The sequence below is a fragment of the Myodes glareolus genome, chromosome 15 (assembly GCF_982192425.1).
Source record: "Myodes glareolus chromosome 15, mMyoGla1.1, whole genome shotgun sequence".
Taxonomy (NCBI): domain Eukaryota; kingdom Metazoa; phylum Chordata; class Mammalia; order Rodentia; family Cricetidae; genus Myodes; species Myodes glareolus.
Genome location: NC_142040.1, coordinates 25,448,254 through 25,469,377, shown reverse-complemented (window position 1 = coordinate 25,469,377; position 21,124 = coordinate 25,448,254). Strand labels below are relative to the sequence as shown.

The window sequence follows — 21,124 nt, the reverse complement described above, 5'->3', positions numbered from 1 at the left end:
ATCACACATGCATGGGAGATCAAAGGATCTGAGCCAGGGCCCACTTATAAGTAGAGCCTTTCTCTCTCTCTCTCTCTCTCTCTCTCTCTCTCTCTCTCTCTCTCTCTCACACACACACACACACACACACACACACTTTCACACTCACACTCAAAAATGCATGCACACACTCTCACACACTCTCACATGCATGCTTACACTCTCACACACTCACACACACACACTCACACACACACACACACACTCTCACACACTCACACACCACTGCTGCTGCTGTTTCACTGTGCACAATCTCTATCTAGGCCTTGAAAATGTTGTATGAAATATGAAGGACAAGAAGGGGGAAGAGGAGAACTTCAAGGCTCTTGGACGTCCAGAAAGTCAGTTTTGAGTTTAATTTTTGACAGAGCTCATTATGACGTGGGCTATAAAATAGATACTCTTGTGATATCTTTTTTTTTTTTTTTTACACTTCGGTGTTAGGGTGGGTGTGGGTGGCATTTCTCTACAACAAATTAATTTCATCCATGATTTGAAGTACAGGGTCTGGGGACAGAGAAATCTTCCAAGAAGGGTATTGGAAATACAAAGTTATTTGTATAAAACTTGGGCTCTTAACTCCCTTTGCTCATTTCAGTGAGGTTTTATGGTGGTTGTTGAGGTTTTAGAAAGAGTTTTTGGTAGAAAAAAAGTTGCTGGCCTAGGCATTTGGCTGCATGTTTATTAGAAGGTCAGTGTGGATCTCTTGCTAAGTTCTGCCTCTATGTATTTGTGGCTTCCTTGTTTGGGTAAAATTCTCCGTGTGGAATGTGGAAAAAAAGCCACATTTTTCTTTAAATGTGACTGCTGGAGTATTTGTTGACAAACATTCGTCCCATAAATCAAAAGAAAGACTGAGGGATTTAGGTTAATGTAAACTGTGCTCTGTGGGCTTAGAAAGCAAAAAGAGACTGCAGCTTTGCTGGAGGGATGTAATCTGTGTTGTGGGATTTTCTCCCAGTGAAAAGTCCCAGGAAACTGTCAAGTTGGAGGACACTGACTCCTATCATGATGGGCCGAACGTTCTTCATCTTGCTTGTTCAAAGATGTAAGATGGAGAAAGAAATAGAAACAATGACATAAAAACCAGTTGGAGTTATTTGCTAATAGAATGAAGCATTTATGTATTCTAAATTTAGCCTACACATCAGAATGAGAACTGTAGGAATGCTGAAGCTGGCCCTAATGTCCAGAAGCCTGACTTGATCATTCTAGAAGGAACATGTACATCAAGACTTTGCAAAGGGCTCCAGGTTGTTCTTAGGTGGAGCTGAGGATGAAGGCCACAGCTCAGGGTCCTTCCAGAAGCCCAGTGATGTTGAAATCAATGCCAACCTTGCTGGTTTTCAGTACCTCTGCCACTGAGAAATGATGTTGCACTTTTATCTCCAATGACTAAGAAAGGACTGAGTGGAAGCCTCTTTGTATTAGCTTTGGAGATTCTCAGCTGTCATCACTGCCGTGTGGGGATCTGCAGGAAATGTGAACTGGAAACTTCCGAAATACTTGAATTGGATAATAAAATTTAAAAATTATGTTAAACATTACAGAGGATCACACGATTCTCATTGCCCGTTAGCTCATGGACCAACTCGGGGCTGGCATTTATTGGAATGTTGGATGGGCTGGGGGAGGGGTGCATGTTCATGTTGAGGTCGTAAGAACATTATGGAGAAGCTCCATGACAGGTGCAGACGCTATCTTCAGTACACTATAAATTGCTGTTTTTTTTTCCACCTTGTCGACTAGATATGTTTTTGAAATGTAATTGAAAGCAGGAGAAACTATGGCAATGCTTCCTCCGAACTCTAAAGTTTTCCTTCTCTCAAGCAAAACCTTTAACTTCAAGGTTCTAAAGTTAAATAAGCTTAGTAAATAAGGAAACACCAAGGTTCTGTTTACCCCAAAAGCTTTGACTTCGATGTTTAGATGATTAATTTACAAATTTCACACATGTCTTCAACTAGTTAAAGAAACTACAGATAACTCATAAAACACAGCACACAGGAAAGAGATGGACTGTCTTGGAGTGGTATTATAGCATGTGTTTTATGAGGGGTTCCAGTGGCACCCAGAGATTTTGTCCCACTTCTGCATATGCAAAGCACTCCAGTGTCCCAGCAATTTTGGAAGCTTTCTATTACTGAGCACTCTTTGGCAGCTGTGCTCATGGGAGTTCAGCTTGGGTTTTTATTTGCTTTTCCTTCCTTCCTTCCTTCCTTCCTTCCTTCCTTCCTTCCTTCCTTCCTTCCTTCCTTCCTTCCTTCCTTCCTTCCTCCCTCTCTCCCTCCCTTCCTCCTTCTCTAAATTCCTCCCTCTCTTCCTCCCTCCCTCCCTCCCCCTTCCATCCATCCATTATCCATCCTTCCTTCCTTCCTTCTTTCCTTCCCTGCTCCATTCCTTCTTTCCTGTCTTCCTGCCTTGTTTCCTTCCTTCATTTAGGTATCCTGTGGTTTATCCCTTGGAAGGAGGGCTTCAGCGAATTAAGATTTTTGGTGAATTTCCACACCAGATAGTAAAAATGCTAACAACTCACTAGAACAATACATTGCAACTTCCAGTGTGTTGAATCGGGAAGACATTTTTACAGAACAGGGCCCCTTACTTCAGCTGTGGGCAAGAAAGTCACCAGAATTTGTTTCACACTGTGAGACTCTAATGAAGAAGTTTTGTAGCTGAAATATAGGAGGAAGAGAATCAACCATAAATTAAAAGAAATAATAACAACAGAGTAAAAGTGAAGCTGAATGTGTCCGGAACTTGAAAAGAAAATGGTGAGTGGGCTAGGAGAGTCTACCTGGTTCCTGAGATCTGTCTGTCAGTGAGATCCCAGCTGGCTGGACTGAGATGAATTGAGCTTCCCCACATGAAAACCTCTCTGGCAAGGGTTGTGAACATCCTTTAGCAGGATCAACTCCACACTGAGTGAACACAGATTATAAACAGTTGGCTCCCATCTTGCCCTTTTAATAATAAATCTTATTTTTAGGAGTGCTTTGGATTTGTGCACTTTCTCCCCCTTTCTTTATTACCCACTTTCCCTTTTCTCTCCTGGCTTCTCATCCTGATACTGATTTATACCACATTTTCCTTATCTTATGAGAGTGTTTTACACTTTCCTGGTTTTTGATGATCTTGACAGTTTTGAGAAGGACTGATGCAGGAGTTTTGTGGATGTTCCACAGATGGAATTTAAATGTTTCCCCCATTATTAAAGGGACAGTTTTTGAAAAGAAGATTACACAGGTAAAAGGCCACATCCATCACATGGTGAAAAGGGTTTGTCCTGTAGGAAGGAGGCCGTTTGTTCGTCCCAGCCACCCAGAACTGAAATAATCACACAGAAACCATATTATTTAAATCACTGCTTGGCCCTTTAGCTCTAGCTTCTTATTGGCTAACTCTTACATCTTAATTTAACCCATTTCTATTCATCTGTGTATTGTCATGTGGCAGTAATTTACCAGGTAAAGTTCCCAGCATCTGTCTCTGGCGGCAGCTCCATGGCTTCTCCCTGACTCTGCCTCCTTTCTCCCAGCATTCCGTTTAGTTTCACTCTCCTAACTCTGTTCCCCTACAGCTCTGCTATAGACCCAAAGCAGTTCCTTTATTTACCAATGGTAATCACAGCATACAGAGGGAAGTCCCACATCATTGTCCTATCAACTTTATTAAACACTGCTGATGACATTCATTTCTTAGCTGTAGCTCTGAAGTTATCCTTCTTCACTCCTTTTCCATACTGTAGTCTTTGGAAGGAAGGCATGGTGTTTAGTCCACAGTTAAGGAGCAGGGAGTTGCCTGCATGCTTCCTTGTGGGTGGAGGAGCTACATAAATTGGAATTCTTTTACACAGAAGGCTTGTATTCCTCCACTACCTGTTTGGACATTTACTAATATCTTTACAAAGATACTGCTATTCATTTTGAGTAATAATCTAACAATATTTTGTTGTCAAAGTATTAAGAATTTATTTAGCTTTAGTATTAGGAACTATCTTAGTTGACATCTGTCCCTTTTTTATATCCTCATGTTTGTGTGCATGTATGTGTGTTTAGCATGGTGAAAATATCATTTATGATTTGTTAGTTAATATGACACATGACACCTTGGATTTGTCAAAAGTCATAGAACTTTATGGTACATTAAGTTGATGTTAATGTAAACAAACAAACATCAATGATAGGTATCTTAGTTACAAGTTTAAAGGTTTAGTTCATTATTGTAATAGTAGGAAACATGATGGTGTACAAGCAGACATGGTGCTGGAGAAGGAGACAAGAATTCTATATCTGGATCAGCAGGCAGCAGGAAATATGGGCCTGGCTGGAGCATTTGGATCCTCAAAACCCACCCCTTAGCGACATACCTTCTCCAACAAGGACACACTTCCTAATAGTGCCACTCCCTGGTGACCAACCATTCAAATCTGTGAGCTTATGGTGACCACTTATTCAAACCACCACAGTGAGGGAGCCCAGAGTGAAATGCAGAATGTCCCAAAAGCAATTTGACTACATTAAAACATGTGAAACAAACTTATTGTGATTATTATTATTTAGACAGGGTCTCATGCAGCCAATCCTCAAACTTGCTAGTGTAGTCAAGGATGGCCTTGAATTCTAGCCTTCCTGCCTTTACTTTCCAAGTGCTAAGCGTGTGTGGATTATGCTGTGATGCCATTTTATTTGGTACTGAAGGTCACACCCAGGCCTGCATGCTTGCTAGCATATTCTACCAACTGAATTACCTTCCCAGTCCCTGAAACAAACTCATTAAAGCGGACCAAATAACTTTGGGAATGAGTGATGTTTGCAAGAATAACATGTAAAATAAACTGAACTGAAGCACAGATCTTTCACTGGTAACAGTTTTACAATTTAGATACTGCTTTACAGGTGTACTAGAACTGAGTACTTACGTGAACAGATGGTGGAGGATGGATGCCAGGGTTTTGTGGAGGTTTAAAGATAGCGTGAGGAAGTAGACTTATCCCTGTGATACTGTTGTCATAGACTTTTTGCCTGCAATACTTTACTTTTGCCCTTCTAATCACTGGCAGATCACATGCTTTGCAAAATAGAGTTTGTAAGCAGCTGACCGTCACGAGGTGAGAACCCAAGACTCAGCTCTGATTCTTTAAGGATAAGGTTTAGATGGCAAGTATTTGTGGGATAAATAAACACTGTGGTCTGAAGCATGAGAACAAGGAACTGAATAGTGAAGTCATTGGCAGTCTTCACATGTGTAGCTGCTGAAGAAGAAGGATGCTGGAACCTTACCAGTAGGCCACAGCCTCCTGGTGATACACAGATGAATAGAAATGGGCTAATTTAAGATGTAAGAGCTAGCTTGGAATATGCCTAAGCTATTGGGCAAACAGTGTTGTAATTAAAATCATTTCTGTGTGATTATTTGAGTCTCGGTGATGGGGAAACGAATGAGCAGTCTCCATTTGCAAAATGGTGCCAACGTGGAGCACAAATTTCCACATAAGGCCTGAGAAAGCTTTTAAAAAGAAAGTATTCTAAACAGAAAAAAGAACAGAGTCAAGCATGGCTTCTTCGTAGCCACATATTTTCAGATAGGCTCTGTTTGCTAGCAGCTAACAGAGGTGCAACTCATTTGAGAGAGAGCTTTCTGACTCAGCATCAGCAGCAAAAACTGCATGACTTCTTTAAGAGATAGTTGTCTGATTCACAACATGAATGACTCTGGCTCTTTTGGAAGCCCCTGCACTTAATGCAGTGTGCTACTAGTTGCTTAATAGCAACATAGACCTGCTGCGTCCCTGGAGCTGAGGCAGTGAGCATGGCTCACAGAGGCGGAAAACATAGCTCTGCCATGTTGGATGTGGTGGAGCCAATAGGCAGAGCCACAGAGTTGGTCCTAGCTACTCCTACTTAGCATTTTTTTTAAAAAAGGGGCACTTCTGGTCAGAAAATGATTACAGATACTCAATAAAGACACATTCAGACAGAAATAAATCTCTAAACAGGTCATAGTGTGTTTTAAAAATGTATATAGGCTTGGGAGAGAAAAAAAGAGTATAAGCAATTATAAAAAGAAATAGTTTGAAAACTAAAACAAAGTCTTTCAAGAGGCAGTAAAAGTAATATAAAAGATTACAGACCATCATAGATTAGAGGAATAAAGATAATAACTATTAAAAAGTAATTTAAAACACCATATAAAATGAAAAATACACAGAGAGCCTGGATTATGTATATTATTGTATTTTTAAAAATTTTTGACTGCAGAGAGACATTTGATTTGGGGAGCTACTAAGCTAAACAAACATACAAATTTTAAGGATATCTTGACTTCAAAATTTGAATATAAGGATATGTTGCAAAAGAGGTTCTAATTTTTTTTCCACAGAAGATGAGAGCCTGTGGACTCCTTTCAGGCTAATGTGTTTTGATGGAACAAGATCCTCTTCCCACAAGGTCTCTGTGAACCATAAAAATACTTTGCCCAAAAAACAGCAGGAAGCAGTTTGGAGAAAACAATGCCCAAGTTCCCAAAATGATTGTTTATAAATGTTTGTTTTCATTTAAAGGAAGTTGATTATAAATGTTTAATAGTCACAGTCAAAGTCTTTCTACAGAAAAAAAAGGGATATGATATAAAAATGAATACTTTACATTGGTATGGACTTTGGCATATTGATACAAATTTAAGGTCAATTTTGCTATATGTATATTTTTACTTATTTTTAAAGTATTATGCTTATATTGCTCATTTAAAAGTGCAATGTCTAATTAAAAATTACAGATTAATAGTCATTTATAATAGTCAAACTTGTAGTTGTGTTTGTTAGGCTTTCTAAATATATAGAGATATATTTCAGTTAGATAGGTAAAAACCTACAGAATATGGCATTCAAAATGTTTTAAGAACCTAGACTTTTCTTGACAGTGAGACATGTCTGCTTCTGGCAGCACCAGTTACTTTACAAGGATGATGGGCATTGGAGAAGCTTGTTATGGAATTTGCCTTCAATGTGACAAGGCTAGCCATTTGGGCAAGAAACTGCTCTTCCCTGGACTGCATGATGGTATGCTATGTAAACTGGACATACAGGAAGACCCATAGAAGAATGACTGCTGAACTTGCCTAAAGAAGGTGAGACCATCCTTCAGGGTTCTTGCTTCATGAAAAAGTCTGCCAGATAGTCTGCAGACACAGAAGAAAGTGACTGACAAGCTACCACTATAGGCAAAACGGTCTTTCAAATCTTCTGCTTCATGGAAAAGTTTGCCAGATACTATGGTCCTGTAGGCTGAAGATGGATGCCCCAATGTTACAGAAGAACTTTGGGTGACTATCCAGGCAGCGAGATGTCTCTGTCAATTCTAGAGTTTTGAAAGTTGCTTACAATGCACTTCCTGTTTGCTTAGTTAATATTGTACCCTTCTGGGGTCTTTGGAGGAGTTGAAGACAGATAGTTATAATTTTCCTTAGTTATTATAAAAGATAAATTAGATATGAAACTTTAGACTCACAAAGAAATACTGTAACTAATTCTTGCCTGATACCTGGTTTATTATATGTAATTTTACTATGTTAAAGTTTAAACCTTATTTTTCATGTAGACAGAAAAGGGGAGTTGATGTGGGATGTCCTTCTGTATATGTGTTGCTCTTATTGATTAATGACTAAAGCTGCTTAGCTCTATGGCAAGGCAGAATATAGCCGTAATGGAAGAGTATAGAGAGGGTAGGTGGAGTCAAGGAGATGCCATGTAGCTGCTGAAGGAGAAGGATGCCAGAACCTTACTGGTAGGTCACAGCCTCCTGGTGATACACAGATTAATAGATAGAAATGGGTTAATTTAAGATGTAAGAGCTAGCTAGGAATATGCCTAAGCTATTGGGCAAACAGTGTTGTAATTAATATAGTTTCTTGTGATTATTCAGGTCTGGGTGACTGGGAAACAAATTCAGTCTCCATTTACAGAAGCTTGTTCAGAAAATGGTTCCATTAGTGTCATCAGAGGGTGGCCGTGGTCTCTTTGATGTCAAATGGTCATATCAGACACTTGTGTAAACTCACATGAAGGGTGGGTGGCTTCAACAGATTTGAGTGACGTCCAGGTCACTCAACTGTAAGACTGCTGTGGCCACCATCACCTTCCTGACCAGTGTATCAGAGGTTCTCTCTATTGCTGGGTGGTGTGGCTTCTAAAATAGATGACAAAAGAAGGAGCCAGAAATAATACGGCTATTGACTCTTGAGGTCATCATGTGAATACTTCAACAGTACACTGTTGAATAAAAACTACAATAAAAGGACACTTTATTTCTTATTCATATTTAAAGTATACTGGAAATGTCTAACCCCTGCAGTATAGATGTTATGATTCTATTTTGAATGTGCTAAGATTCAGATCATATGAGTGACGTGGTTAAGGATACTAATTAAGTGGTAGATATATATGTATATTTATCAGATGTGTGTGTGTGTGGTGTGTGTGTTGCTGCTGCCCATGATTTTCCTTGTAGCATGAGGTACTTTTAAAATATGAATCAAACTCAAGGAATTTGGTATCTCTTTAGGAGATAAGAAAACTTCACAGTTACCAGTCCTCAAATCCCATATTAATATTCTTTTGAAAAGATTTAGTTTTATCGAGATCAAGAGGGAAGTGGCCTATTGTCCGTATGAAGAAAGTGGAGGGGTATTTTCTGCATGGGTCCCCCAGAAAGCAGCAACTTGAAGGCAGCAGTGTCTGCCTTGAATGATAAGAACCTGGTGGAGCTGCTTTGCTCAGTGAAATATCTGGTAATTAAAGAAGGCTCTGGGAGGTGAAGGTATAGCCCATGAGGTCACTTGCACACTACGGTCATGACTGTGTCTTAAGTCTTTACAAAGTGACTGGAGACTGTATCATTAAATTCTTCCAAATGCAGTTTTGATCAACCAATCAGACAAAGTAAAAAAAAAAAATGTATCTTTTGAATATGAATGAGATGTAAATAACTTCTTGAATTAATTTAAATGCAATTAAATTGACAAAATGGAGAAAGAGAGAGAGAGAGGGAATGGTGTCCTCAATCACAGTAGGAAACAATGAGGATAAATGAAACACATTTAAGGAGTCTTTGGAAGGCAAGCAACTGAGCTGACCTAAAAATAAAACAGGCTGTGCAAGTAATATTTTCTACCTCCCTCTCCATGCTACCGCAGGGCTGGTGAGTGGAGCTCATTTCATTTCTTCAACAACTATGGACAGACGAAGGCAAATGAGGGCTCTGGAAAGTCTCTGGATTGCACAGCTCTTCGTATCGCTGATTCTTTTATTGTCAGAAAATTTCCATGAAGTCATTGATCTGTCCTGTGTCAACAGGAGTGTGCCTCTAGGAAAACAGATTAAGACACACCTACTTGTCACCTCAACCTGTAGAAACGCCGTGCCCGGTTCCTCTGTCTGTCTTTTTAAACTCTTCTGGCCTCTTAGTCTAAATGGTAGTCAAGGGAGGAATATCTGTCCAGAAACTTCTTTGAAAAGATTTGCTTTTAATTGTGTGTGCACGTGTGAGTGCATGCTCATGTGAGGGCAGGTACCCTCAGAGATGGGAAGAGAATATTGGACCTGGCCACGAGGCAGTTGTGAGGTGCCTAGTGTGGGTGCTGGGAACTGAACTTAAGTCCTCGGAAAGCGCAGCAAATACTCTTAACGGCAGAGCCATCTCTCTAGCCCCTCCTGTAGATTCTTGACTTGTTCTTACCTATCTCCCAGTTCAATGGCTCTGAAATATCTCTGAACCTGAGGATCAGCTAGGATGGTGCTCCTTCTTAGTACAGAATCCTGCACCAGTGTTGGACTAGGAATCCAGTTGTTTGCATTGTAGTGAACTCTCTGCCTCTTGTCCGCCTCACCTATGCTGATGATGCCTTTGAGGGAGCCCTGGCCTGCACTGCTGCCTGGACTGATGAAGCCCGAGTGTGTCATTCCATTCTGGCCACCTTCAGCAAAGCAAATTAGGGGTCCTGATTGCGTTGCACGCTTGTTGCGTTTCCCATTTTACCAAAAACATAGCTCCCCTTTCCCACGTTACCAGGACAACATAGTACATATAGCATCCCCATGCCTTGGTGGAGCAAGGAGCTAAAAACCACTAGCAGTGGCTGGGAGTGAGGACACCAGCATTTCTAATAGCCTGGAATCTCCTTGCAGACTCCTTGACACGTAACTGAACGAGCATAGCAATATCCTGATAGTATTTCAGGCTATGTGAGTGCAGATCCCCGCCCCCCCACACATATTTTTTTTGCCTAGAAATGACTTAGAAGAAGCTTGTGGTCACACAATGTCCAAATGTTAGCTGAAGCCTTAGGGAACTAGAAATTTTCTTTACTGAGAGATGATGTTCTTTCTACAAATGCAGATACCTTTATTACACAAATATCAATATATTTTAAACAATTTTAAGAATTCTGTGCTTTATCAAAATATATAGGTGTAGTCAATAGATGCTCCAGCTACTACAGCTGTCGTGTAAGGTTTTTTACCCTCAGGTTGTGACCAACTTGTATGACTCATTCATTTAACAGTTGTTTACAGTGCCCCAGGCTTGCTCCTTGGTTCTGTACGTGAAACCACATCTCATGTACCCCTGACTGGCCTGAAACTTGTTATGCAACTGACTTCTGATCTTCTTGCCTCTCCTCTTAAGTGTTGGGATTCCAGGCCTGCACCATCAAGGCCAGTTGTGCAGTGATGGGGACCAAGCCCAGGACTTCATGCGTGTTAGGCAAACACTCTATCAACTGAGCTACATCTCAAGCTTCCAGCTTCTCTTGTCTACTTTGTTTACTTAAAAAAATTAATGTTTTTAATTGAAGAATTACATCCCTTCCCCTTCCTTCCTCCTACCCCTCCCAACTACTCTCCCTCAAATAATATCCCCCCTCAAGTTGATAGCCTCTTCTTATTTGCTTGTATTTGGTGCACAAATACACACATGTAATTTTTAACTTTTATTTAGGAGGGGGACACATATGTCAGGATACACATGTGAAATCAGAAGATGAGAAGATGACTCTTTCCATTATGTGGGTGCCAGGGATTGAACCAGGGTTGTTAGGCTTGAATCCATCTCCCTGCTTCCACTGTCTGTTTTTTTCTTTTCTTTTCTTATTAAGGATCATATCGATTAAAACTCTCTTACTTGATGTTAAAGGCTGGGAATAATTTATTCTTACAGTTGCACCCATCTGTTCAAGAAAAATGTATACTTTATTCTTCAGCTAAAAGGCTACAACCTAGAAAAATCACTCAGTTTTCCTTTAGGTTAAATCCCCGCAGCTATATTCTAGCTTTATTTTGTTGGAGTTTCCTAATGATCTAGAAAACCATATGAAAGCACAGTAGTGGTTTACCTAATCCGGATTCGGACTTGAATTTACACCTCGTAGACCCTCCCACTTCTTATCTTGGCTTTCGCCCCTCGCTCACACCTCCCTAATCAGAGAGGATTAGCTACCCTCAGAGCAATCTGGGAAGCTGTTTCTTCCACAGCACAACGCTGGTGCCAAGGGCTGGAGAGGGAATTGAAGAGATGAATGCTAATGAAGACACACGCTGTTGTGTTCCAAGCCTACAGGATCAAATGGCTCCTCGTGTTGTTTCCTTTAGTTTCACTGAGCATCCCAAGGCTTCATAAAACAGAGCAAAACCTAGAACTTCTTGGTGTTCCTCTTGCATGGAGTGCTTTAGGGAATCTTGCAAGAGAGTCCTCTATAGACCTTGGCCGCTCAGCTTGATCTTATTTGGGTCCCCTATCTCTGTGTGCCTATAGGAGTGGAAAAAAATCAGTGAGTGGCAGCTGTCATTTATAGGGAGGCAGTGTGGGCTGCCACTGAATGCTAATCACTGGGAAGCGTTTAGGGGGAACTGCAGGAACTTTGGGTTTGTGGCAAATGAGTCATTAGCATAGTGAGATGGACTGAAAGTTTAGTACTGAGCTGCAGAGTCACCCAAAACCTTATGACTGACTGCTAAACTTGGTAACAGTCCAGGGAAGGAGCAAACAAACAACCAAGTCGTCCTAAACAGTAGTGAGTGACTTTGGATGGGTGTAATGAGGTGAGCACCACTGCGTATGAAGTTGAAAGCGTCTGACCAATTTAGGACCAAAAGAAGCGGGAGACCAGACTGTTAAATAAAATATCAATTACAACCTCCAACCTGCCCAGGTCGCTGATGGTGTAGACTCTCAGTTTCTCTGGAGGGGTGGTCCCTGGAGCAGACTGGCTTGCGTTTGCTGTGGATCGACTCTCTGCACACAAACTGCAGCGAAGCACAACACAGCTTTCCCTAAGAAACGATTTCCTCGCTCTCAGCAAAACAGGCGCCTGTCTTGGGAAGCTTTTCTTGAAACACTGGGCAGCGTTCGTTCTCATCCCCGCGCCCTTCCTTCATCATTTCCATATCTAGCCACAAGAAGAGGGGAGTTAATGATTCATTTGCTCCCTGATGACCCTTTGAATAACTGGACTGCGATGTATCAGCCAGACTCCAGGTCCCCCGCTCTCCCCCTCTGGCTTCTCTGGTTTGGCTTTAATATTTACAGCCTCCTTGTTGGTCTACATGCCTGAACGCCCGAAGGAAGCAAAACATTTATTGCCTCTCCCTCCCTGAGTTTGGAGCTGTTTCACCCAGCCCCATTCCCGCCTTTGACATCACGGGGAGGCTCCTAGCTGGGCACAGTCTGCCTGCTCTCCTCCGCCTCAGCTGGTCCTTTTACCCAAACAAACAATGGATTCTGACTCCGACTCACCTTTCAACTACTCCTGGCCTTCCTTCCCCAAGATGAAGATTCGGCGCAGGGCATCCAAGAAAGGTAGATAGATCATGGTGCCTTTTGTTTGCCCAGAGCCAAACCCCGGCACCTCCCGCTCTTACCTCTCTGCCGTGCATTTCCCTGCCTGCCTGGCTGCCTGCTTGCGAGTGTAGTTCGTGTTTTCACACGTCTTTTAGAGCTCTTGCTGTCCAAACACTTTGTGTGTGGACTCCCAAGACATACTTATTTCCTTTTTCTGTTCCTTCTACTTTAAAAACTACTTTAATGTGACTATCCATACTTAAAAAAAAAATGCAGGGGTCAGGGAGGTGGCTGGTGGGAGGGGGGGTCACTGCAAGGTAAATGTTTTGGATTCATTTAATCAGAGTTACCTTGGAGTTACCTTGACAATAGAGTCCTGTTGATTTAAACATGTCTAGACTTTGTAAAGTTTAAAGAGAACGAGCGCTTGCTACTTACTTTATGCTTCTAATTTTTTTTTTAACGTTTTGGAATTAATTGCTTAAGGAACATTTGTTCGTAAAAGGTTCTATCTAAAGATTTTGTAGTTGTTACAAGGAAAGGATTTAGAAACAGTGATTTCAACAAGAAAGTCTCCGGGAACGCGGAGACCAATCTGTTTGCCTCGAGTCATAACAAGTAAGCAAGGTCACCCAGAAGGAAGAAGGGCCTGGAATCTCTGGTGGTGCTGGTGGAAGGGACTTGCCTGGTTTATTTCCTCTTCTTGGGCCCTCACCATAATGTGGGCTTAGCAATCAAGGGGAAAGTTCTCCGGGAAGTACTGAGAGAAGGGAGACTCTCACTTCCTGGACTGAGCGGCAAAGGTGGTCCTTGTTGCCTTCTGAGACTTAAAAAAGCCAGAGAGGTAGTGGGCAGCCCTTCCCATCCCTTGTCTTGTGTACAGACTTGAGTGGTCTTACTTTTAACTCCAGGGGGAAGGATCATGGAAGATGGCTGGTTAAGGGGCATTTCTCCTTTCGTTTCTGTCTTCTGGAGCTTGCCAACTCTGTACAGCAGTGACGTACCTAAGGTACTTTGTGTTCGCACAGGGGACGGACTCCTGTCATAGTCCATTTACCTGGTTAGCTTCAAGGATTTTCTTCTGACCGTCCAGGATAAGATAAAGGTGTTGTTTGTTTGTTTGCTTTTTAGCTGGGCTTAACACAATTTTAGGAATAAGATGAGTTGGACAGGAGGGGAAGCAGGAAGCCTCAGCCCCAACACCTTTCTCAGGCTTTAAAGGCAACCATAAGATACCTTAATACTTAGTGTTTAATATATTGTTTGGTTATCCTGTCTTAAAACCAATTTCTTCTTTATTTTGTACCCAAGGAAAGGGTTCGTTTTGTTTTACAAGGTTTTATTGAGTTTATAGATATAAGGAAGGGATTTTAAAATATGAGTGGTAAAGCTTGTCCCCCTTTAAAAGGTGCAGTTCATTTATTAAAGGGCATAGGGTATTGTTATACATGATTCTGGGAGAAGGCACACGCAGGGCAGCAGCCACCAGCATGTAAAAGTGAGCCCGTCCCTAGACAGAAGCAGAGTAAAACTGTAACGAAGGGGAAATCTGGGTAAAAATCCGGTAATCTTTGTGTTTCTCCTACCTTTTCAGGTCTTTTGTGATTTGCAGTTATTATCAAACCATAAAGTTTTACCAAGTATGACTTATGTCCAAGAGGAGAGATACACGGAGGCCCTAAAAACTGAGGGTGCAAGTTTAGTTGTGGGATACTGGGGAGCGTCGCCAGAGCAGGTTATGTTAATTTTATATTTCTGATGTCCGGACAATCTAGTGGGTGCCCATACTTTGGTGGCTGGGACTCCAGGTAGAGAACAACCTGGGAGGGAAGGGATTAGGACTGGAAGCCAGGGAGAGCCTTGAGAGCCAGTGGAGTGGTAGGAACACATGAATCACATTCTCCCTTTAAACCCAAATCTGGAGCACTGCCAGCCCGAGCCAGAGCGAAAGTCATAGCAAAGCTATGTATAAATTAAACCTGGTTCAAGTGAAAGCAAGTACATGGGTAGGAAAATGATTAACTCTTTGCCCCCAGCAAGCAAAAGACAAGTGAGAATGAAATCTGTAGGGCGGCATGGGGAATTTTTAGACTGCATAGCGCACGTCCCTCCTTGTTTAAGTGACCTAGTTGTGAAGAAAGTGATTGGTCCTGATGTAATATCAGCTGGACAGAATCCCAGACCCATAAACCCTTAGAGAGCCACAAGGGTTATAGAGATGAGCCAGGCCAGCCCCCTTACCTCTGTGTGCAGGAGGTAGAGCTCAGAGAGGCCCAGCAAAGAAATGATCGAATACTCCAACAAACGTCTCTGGAGTGGCAGATGCTTAACAGGGCAGGTCAGCACTGGGCAGGTCTCCCAGGGACCAAGAGCACCAGTTCCTCCTCTCCCCCATTTAGTAGCAAAACAGCAGCAGCAGCAGCAACAACAACAACAACAAAACCATAAGAAATCTGACGTTGACAAGGTCTCACTATAGAGTCCTGGCTGGCTTGAATTTGCCATGTAGAACAGGCTGGCCTTGAACTCAGAGATCTGCCAGTCTCTGCTTCCCAAGCACTAGGATTAAAGGAGTGTGCCACCACACCGGGTCCAATAATTCTGCTTTTCTAGCTCAGCAGCCAGTTTGTGAAGAACGCACTTTCTCGTCTTTGAAAGGGTAATACCATTGTTAGTGCCTCTTCACCAGTTAAGATTTTCTCTTCTTTCTCTCTACCTGTCCTCCTGTGTCTTCCTGTGTGTGTATGTGTGTGTGTATGTGTGTGTGTGTGTGTGTGTGTGTGTGTGTGTGTGTATGTATGTGTGTGTGCTGAGGCTAAACGTTAACCTCCGACATTGTTCCTTAAGAGCTGTCCCTCTTTTCCGAGACAAGGATTCCCCCTGGGACCTGGGGCTTACGATGAAGTCAGGCCAGCTCTCACTTCCCCAATACTGGACAGAGCTTACAAGCCTCTGCCACCACACTTGTTTTTTTCTCCTTGGGGACAGAACTCGGCTGCTCATGTTCTATAGTAAGCAGTGGACCCGCTGGGTCGTGTCCCTGGCTTCTCTCCCTTTCCTTTCAGTCATCAGCAAAGTTATTCTCCCTGGAGGTCCAGCTGCGTTGGAAGTCTTGAAGGAGGATCTTAGGGCTTTGAATTTATGGTCTGTTAAGCAAATGTCTCTTGTATTCATTAAGGTGTACGCTCTTCTAGTCTTTGCTATTGGCTCTCGACTTCACCCTCTTTGCTTGTATTTCTTTCCCCCTCTCCTGTCCGTTTTCAGTTCTTCGATAGATGTTCAGATGCGGCCACACTCCCAGCTTGCTTAGTGAGTGACACGAAGTTTCAACAGGGGTTTGTAAACAAGAAAACCCAACAAACAGTATTTTAACTCAGAACTTGCTTTTCCTCCTGCCTTCAGAGAAGGAGACTATGTCACCATTCTTTGGAAATTACGTGTGTCTCTGGGAGGGGCTCATGGGAGCAGTTAAAGCCAAGTTGCCCAACATGAGACCTGGGGAGGCCATTCTCAGAAGCTGTCCTCCGTCATCTCATGGGCAGCCCCACGACAAGTCGCTTTTGGAGCCCAGTGGTTACTAATTGGAGTCGGTCAGAACCCATGACCGTTCTGCTTCAGGGGCTCTAGGAATGCCTGGATTTTTGTTTTGTTGGTTTCAGTAGGCAAATCAACAGAGAAATGTAATGTTTGCTAATCAAAGATTAATCATAAAAAAAAACCCACAGAGATTGGACTTCATGAAGATTTCCCATCATTATCATTCAATCTTGGAAGGGCATACCTTGACGTAAGTCATCAGACCCTCGGGAATGTCGGCATAGGCTCCCCTTCATGCATTTTGTCCACTCTGCAGCGTCTCTGTCTCTCCTCCCCCGGGTCATAGCTGGTCCCTCTTCAGGGAGGTGGAATGTGAAGAGATGCCACTTTTCTCTCCGTGTGGGCAGAGCCTCCTGAGTTCCAAAGGAGCCAGTACAAACTAGAAAGTCTGACAAGCCTGCAAAGCTTGGGTAATCCTAGAATTGTGCAGTCACGACCAGTCTAAACAGCACTGTGTGATGCTTGACCGATTGTTGCTGAACTACAGTGGATACTTGCTGGAGAGAGCACATGATTCTTACAACAGCTCTGTAATAAGGAGTTGTCTCTGTTCTCTAAGGGAGGAACGCAAGGCTCAGAGAGTGCTGCCGTTTGGGTGTGACTTGTGCTAGCTAAGGGTGCGTATGTTGGCAGTTCGATCCCAGGATAGTATTGGTAAGATGTTGAGACTGAGATGAAGTAAGACCCAGAGGAGGTCGTTAGGTCACAAAAGGCCCTTCCCTTGGAAGGGATTACGCCAGTTCTTTTGGGACCCTTGTTAGTTCTCGAGAAGATTGGTATGAAACAGCAAGACTGGCCCTTGTGTGTCTTCAGGAGGCCTGGCTTACGTGGGATGTCTCCCTTGATAGCTCATGCTGCGACGCTCTTGTGCTCTTGTCGCTGTTCCATCCATTCCCTTTCCTTATTGAAGTGGTTACCAGTCTCTGCGCTTCCTAGAATACCTTTGGAGTCAGCTTTGAAACACTCTGTTATCTGTGGTTATCACAAAGTATCTGAAGTTAGGTAACTTATACATCAAAAGGGTCTGTTTAGCTCACAGTTCGGGATGTTTAAAGTTGAAACAGTAGCATTGACTCTTATGAGGGCTCCTTCGCTGTCACATCACAAGGCCACACCTACTTCAGCAAGGCCAAACCTTGCTACACCCTCAGCATTCTTATGTGAGTCTATGGGGAACATTCTTATTCAAACCATCACAGGGTGAGCATGCTAGGAAATCCACAGCCTTCTAGATGGAGAGAGAGACGGACAGAATGGTGAAGTGTGCCGGAGCGAGATGACAGTGCTCCACTTTCCCTTCTGTGCTGGGGTCTTCCTGTGTTACTCAGTCTGGTCTTGAACTCTGGGGTTTAAATGATCCTCATGTTCCAGCCTCCCCAGTAGTACGACTACAAACATGCGACACCCTACTTGGCTTGTTTTGTTCTGGACATGACTTGAAGAATGGGTCTTTGATCTGAAAAGTAACTCTTGGTTTGCATTTAGAAGTATGATGACATTTCCGAAGTTTAGTGATAATTGTTAAAGGCAGATTGCTTTAGCTTCATGAGCTTGCTCATTCCCTTCCTCCTTTTCATGGAATAGACATGTGTGTGTGTGTGTGTGTGTGTGTGTGTGTGTGTGTGTGTGTGTTTGGGTTTAATCTAGAAATTTACAAGGAAATTAATAGGTCACTTCAGAAAGTCTTACGACAAATCTTAGGGACTGGAGAGGTGACTCAGCAGTTAAGAGCACTGAGTGCTTTTCCACAGGACCCAGGTTGAATTCCAGGTTCAATTAGCACCCACATGGCATCTAACAGCTGTCTGTAACTCCAAGATCTGACACACTCACACCGACAAACATGCAGGCAAACACCAATGCACACAAAATAAAAATAAATAAATAATTTTTTAAAAAAATGTCTTCCCTTTAAGGTGACATAACTCGCTAAGGTGTCTTTGCTCTCAGTGTGTTTCTCGGAGAGTAGTTTCAATGCCAGACTGCCCAGAAGTGCCTCTCTGTCATAAAGGAAAGGGGCTGCATTGCAAGTCTGTGGCAGACAACACCGATAACAATAGCTTCATCCTCCCCTTAGTTGAACAAATGCTTAGCCAAATTTTTGAAAGTGATCCCCCCTCCCATCTCTGTAAGAGGAAAGAAAACAGTATTACCATTTATTGTCTCTGTGTCTGAGGAACTTCTCCCCAAGTCCTACAGGAGAGACTGGTACAACTTACTGTTGAATCCACAGTGAAGAGGGGGCAGGCATCCTGACTGGGAATGTAATTTGGTGGGGAGGCTTGCTTGCCTAGTGTATGTAAGACGTATGCTTGTTCAGCCCCAGCCCCAGCCCTGAACAAAAACCACACAAAAATTGAAAAGTCGTAGGAAGGTAGGGTGGAAGACATCACCAAGGGGATGGCACTCGGCAGCCTGTGGTGTGATGGGTTTGCACAGGCAGTGTGACCCCTCCAAACAAATGCTGAGTCAGACGTGCACAGAGCAGAAGAAAGGGATGGAAAAGAGCCCAGTCGTGTGCACTGTTGATCCACGGGGATGCGGAAATCCTGTGCAACGCTCGCGTTTCACTGGCCTCCGTGCCTATCTATTTGTGCGCTTGGCACCTCCCCTTTCCAGCACTCACGTGAGCATGTGCCTTCCGAGGTATGCTGACTGGGGCTCTCACCCATTGAGACCAACCCCAGTGATAAGCCTGCAGTGGGCACATCACCCAGACGGAGCCGGTCAGAATCCTTGCTTTGGATGAAATGCTTTTCTTCTCGGCTGGCATCTCTGGAGAAGTTGGCGACGAAGCCATTCGTTATAGAAAGCTAGTCTGTAGTCAGAAGGAATGCAAAGAGAAGCAAATAAGGCTCCAGGCCTGTGCACTAGTCTCTGAGGCTCCCATAGCTGCCCACTTCCCTACTCAAGCGCTGGCTATTAAATCCCAATTCTGTGAGTTAACCTCATGGTCTCCTTTATTCCTTTTCATTCTGAGAAGTTTCGGGGAATATCTCTTCTCACAAACTGGAAACCTCTGACTTTTCCATCAAAATGCAGCTCATAGACCCTTTCCCAGGTCTCCCCTGTCTCCCTCAGAGGTCGGCATTCTGTCTCAGGCACCATTCTGCTTGCTATGTGTTATTCCCATGGCCCTTCTCCTTCTCTGTCACAGCTGACATTTCACATCTCTACGCTGAGTTCCCGGAAGGTGGGGTTCTCCTATGCGTCCCACATCGCCAGTGTTGGGTCATGGAAGGCAGACAGTAAATATTGATTTGCTTCCTTTTTATTTTCGTCTACAGCCAGCCTTATTTCCACAAAGTATGCTGTATAGCTGGTGGGATGGGGCAGTGGGGGAAGAGTGTATTTTCTTAGATTTCTGCTGCCGACTCTTTACCCCTTCCTTGTTAGTATTTAATATGTTTTCCTGGTGAGACTGGAGGGCAGTTGGTGGTAAGGGGAGCCTGGTTCTTGAATCTGTGCAGATTCTGAATCTTTCTGGGTCTTACTGAACTGACCTAGCTTTTTCTCAGAAATGTGACTTCTTGAGTTTGGCACCTGTGACCAAGATCCACTGCTGGGGCATCGCCTGGTGTCAGCAGGGCTTGGTGACTCTCCTCCTGGACTTCTAGTGATTTGGCTTTCCCTTGGCCCTCATATGACAGAAATTGGGGTCTCTGTCCTTGGATGCAGTTCCAGACGCTGTCTCCAGGAACATTTACCACACGTCTTCTTTCACACGGTGGTGGCTGTGAGAGGCAGCCATACATCCTCAATCTACCCCTGATTGCTTCTCTCTGGGGTGTTTGGGATCTCAGACGGCCTCCCTGGCACATAGGCAACTGGAAGCAACCTGGAGAAGCCAAGACTGGCACTTCTAGGTGATTTTTTTGTGTGTGAACCTCATTTCCTCAGGATTCAGATGATCTGAATGAAAAAAATAAAGCCCACCCAATCTTAGAGTGGACACCGTCTCACACTTCTTCCCAGGCAGAGGAACCACTTATCTGTGCCTTTAACCTTCATTCTCCTCACAGTGGAGAGCCCTGACCATGGACAGATCAGTTTCCCCCATAAAGGAGTACGATTTAGAAATTCAGCAGTGTTTCTCAGCAGAAGAAACCTGGAATGATTTGAGGACTTGCCAGGCATTGCTTAGCTTTCATTATTCATTCACTTGCCCACACTCATTCATTCATTCAAAATGCTCTTGTTGAAGACCCTGAAGAAATAAGTGACTTTATTACAGTTCCAAGACTAGTTCTCTGTTCTGCTAATGTAGCGCTTTGCCTATGGTAGAACTCAATAGCTTCTGATGACTTTTGGGGGTAGAAGCGTGTATCGCTCTGAAGGTAAGTCCTAGGGTTGCCAAAACTCCTTGCAGCACTAGAAATGAACAAAAATCATGTCTGTGTGCCAGTGTCTGTCCATAGGAAGGATATGAATTATTCATTGAGTTCCCACGATGATGACGTCTGGGGACATCTTCCTTAGCCGCTTGTTAATGTTTGCAAAGAACAACAGCAACAAAGGAAAACGCTTTCTATTTCTGTGGCCGTCAGTTCTGTCTTGGGTCTCGTGCCATGGGCTAGTTTCTACAGCTTGCCAGCGTTGGCTTTATGATCATTTACTTCAGGCCTCGGAGGATTGAGCCAAGAAAAAACGGGATT

General features: G+C 43.2%; 1 protein-coding gene and 1 long non-coding RNA gene across 7 annotated transcripts in view; one reads left to right on the top strand and one right to left on the bottom strand.

The window, feature by feature from the left end:
* The window catches only part of Arhgef28 (Rho guanine nucleotide exchange factor 28), a 291,631-nt gene that overhangs the window by 163,659 nt on the left and 106,848 nt on the right, over positions 1-21,124 (top strand). Inside the window, exon 1 of one of the 5 annotated variants that reach the window (XM_087896813.1) lies at positions 12,653-12,890. The exons of the other annotated variants lie outside the window; for them this stretch is intronic. Within the exon in view, the coding sequence (XP_087752939.1) occupies positions 12,806-12,890 (85 nt within the window). The 5' untranslated portion in view covers positions 12,653-12,805. Of the gene's footprint in view, positions 1-12,652; positions 12,891-21,124 lie in introns of those variants that run through there. 5 annotated transcript variants of the gene reach the window in all.
* Positions 11,013-16,821, bottom strand: LOC125405168 (uncharacterized). 2 transcript variants are annotated; one of them, XR_015734971.1, is made up of 3 exons: positions 16,654-16,821; positions 12,229-12,480; positions 11,013-11,840 (listed from the first exon to the last, which is right to left on the bottom strand). It is a non-coding gene; the product is annotated as an uncharacterized LOC125405168 (long non-coding RNA). The 2 variants fall into 2 exon arrangements; XR_015734970.1 differs by lacking the exon at positions 16,654-16,821 and adding an exon at positions 12,828-13,921.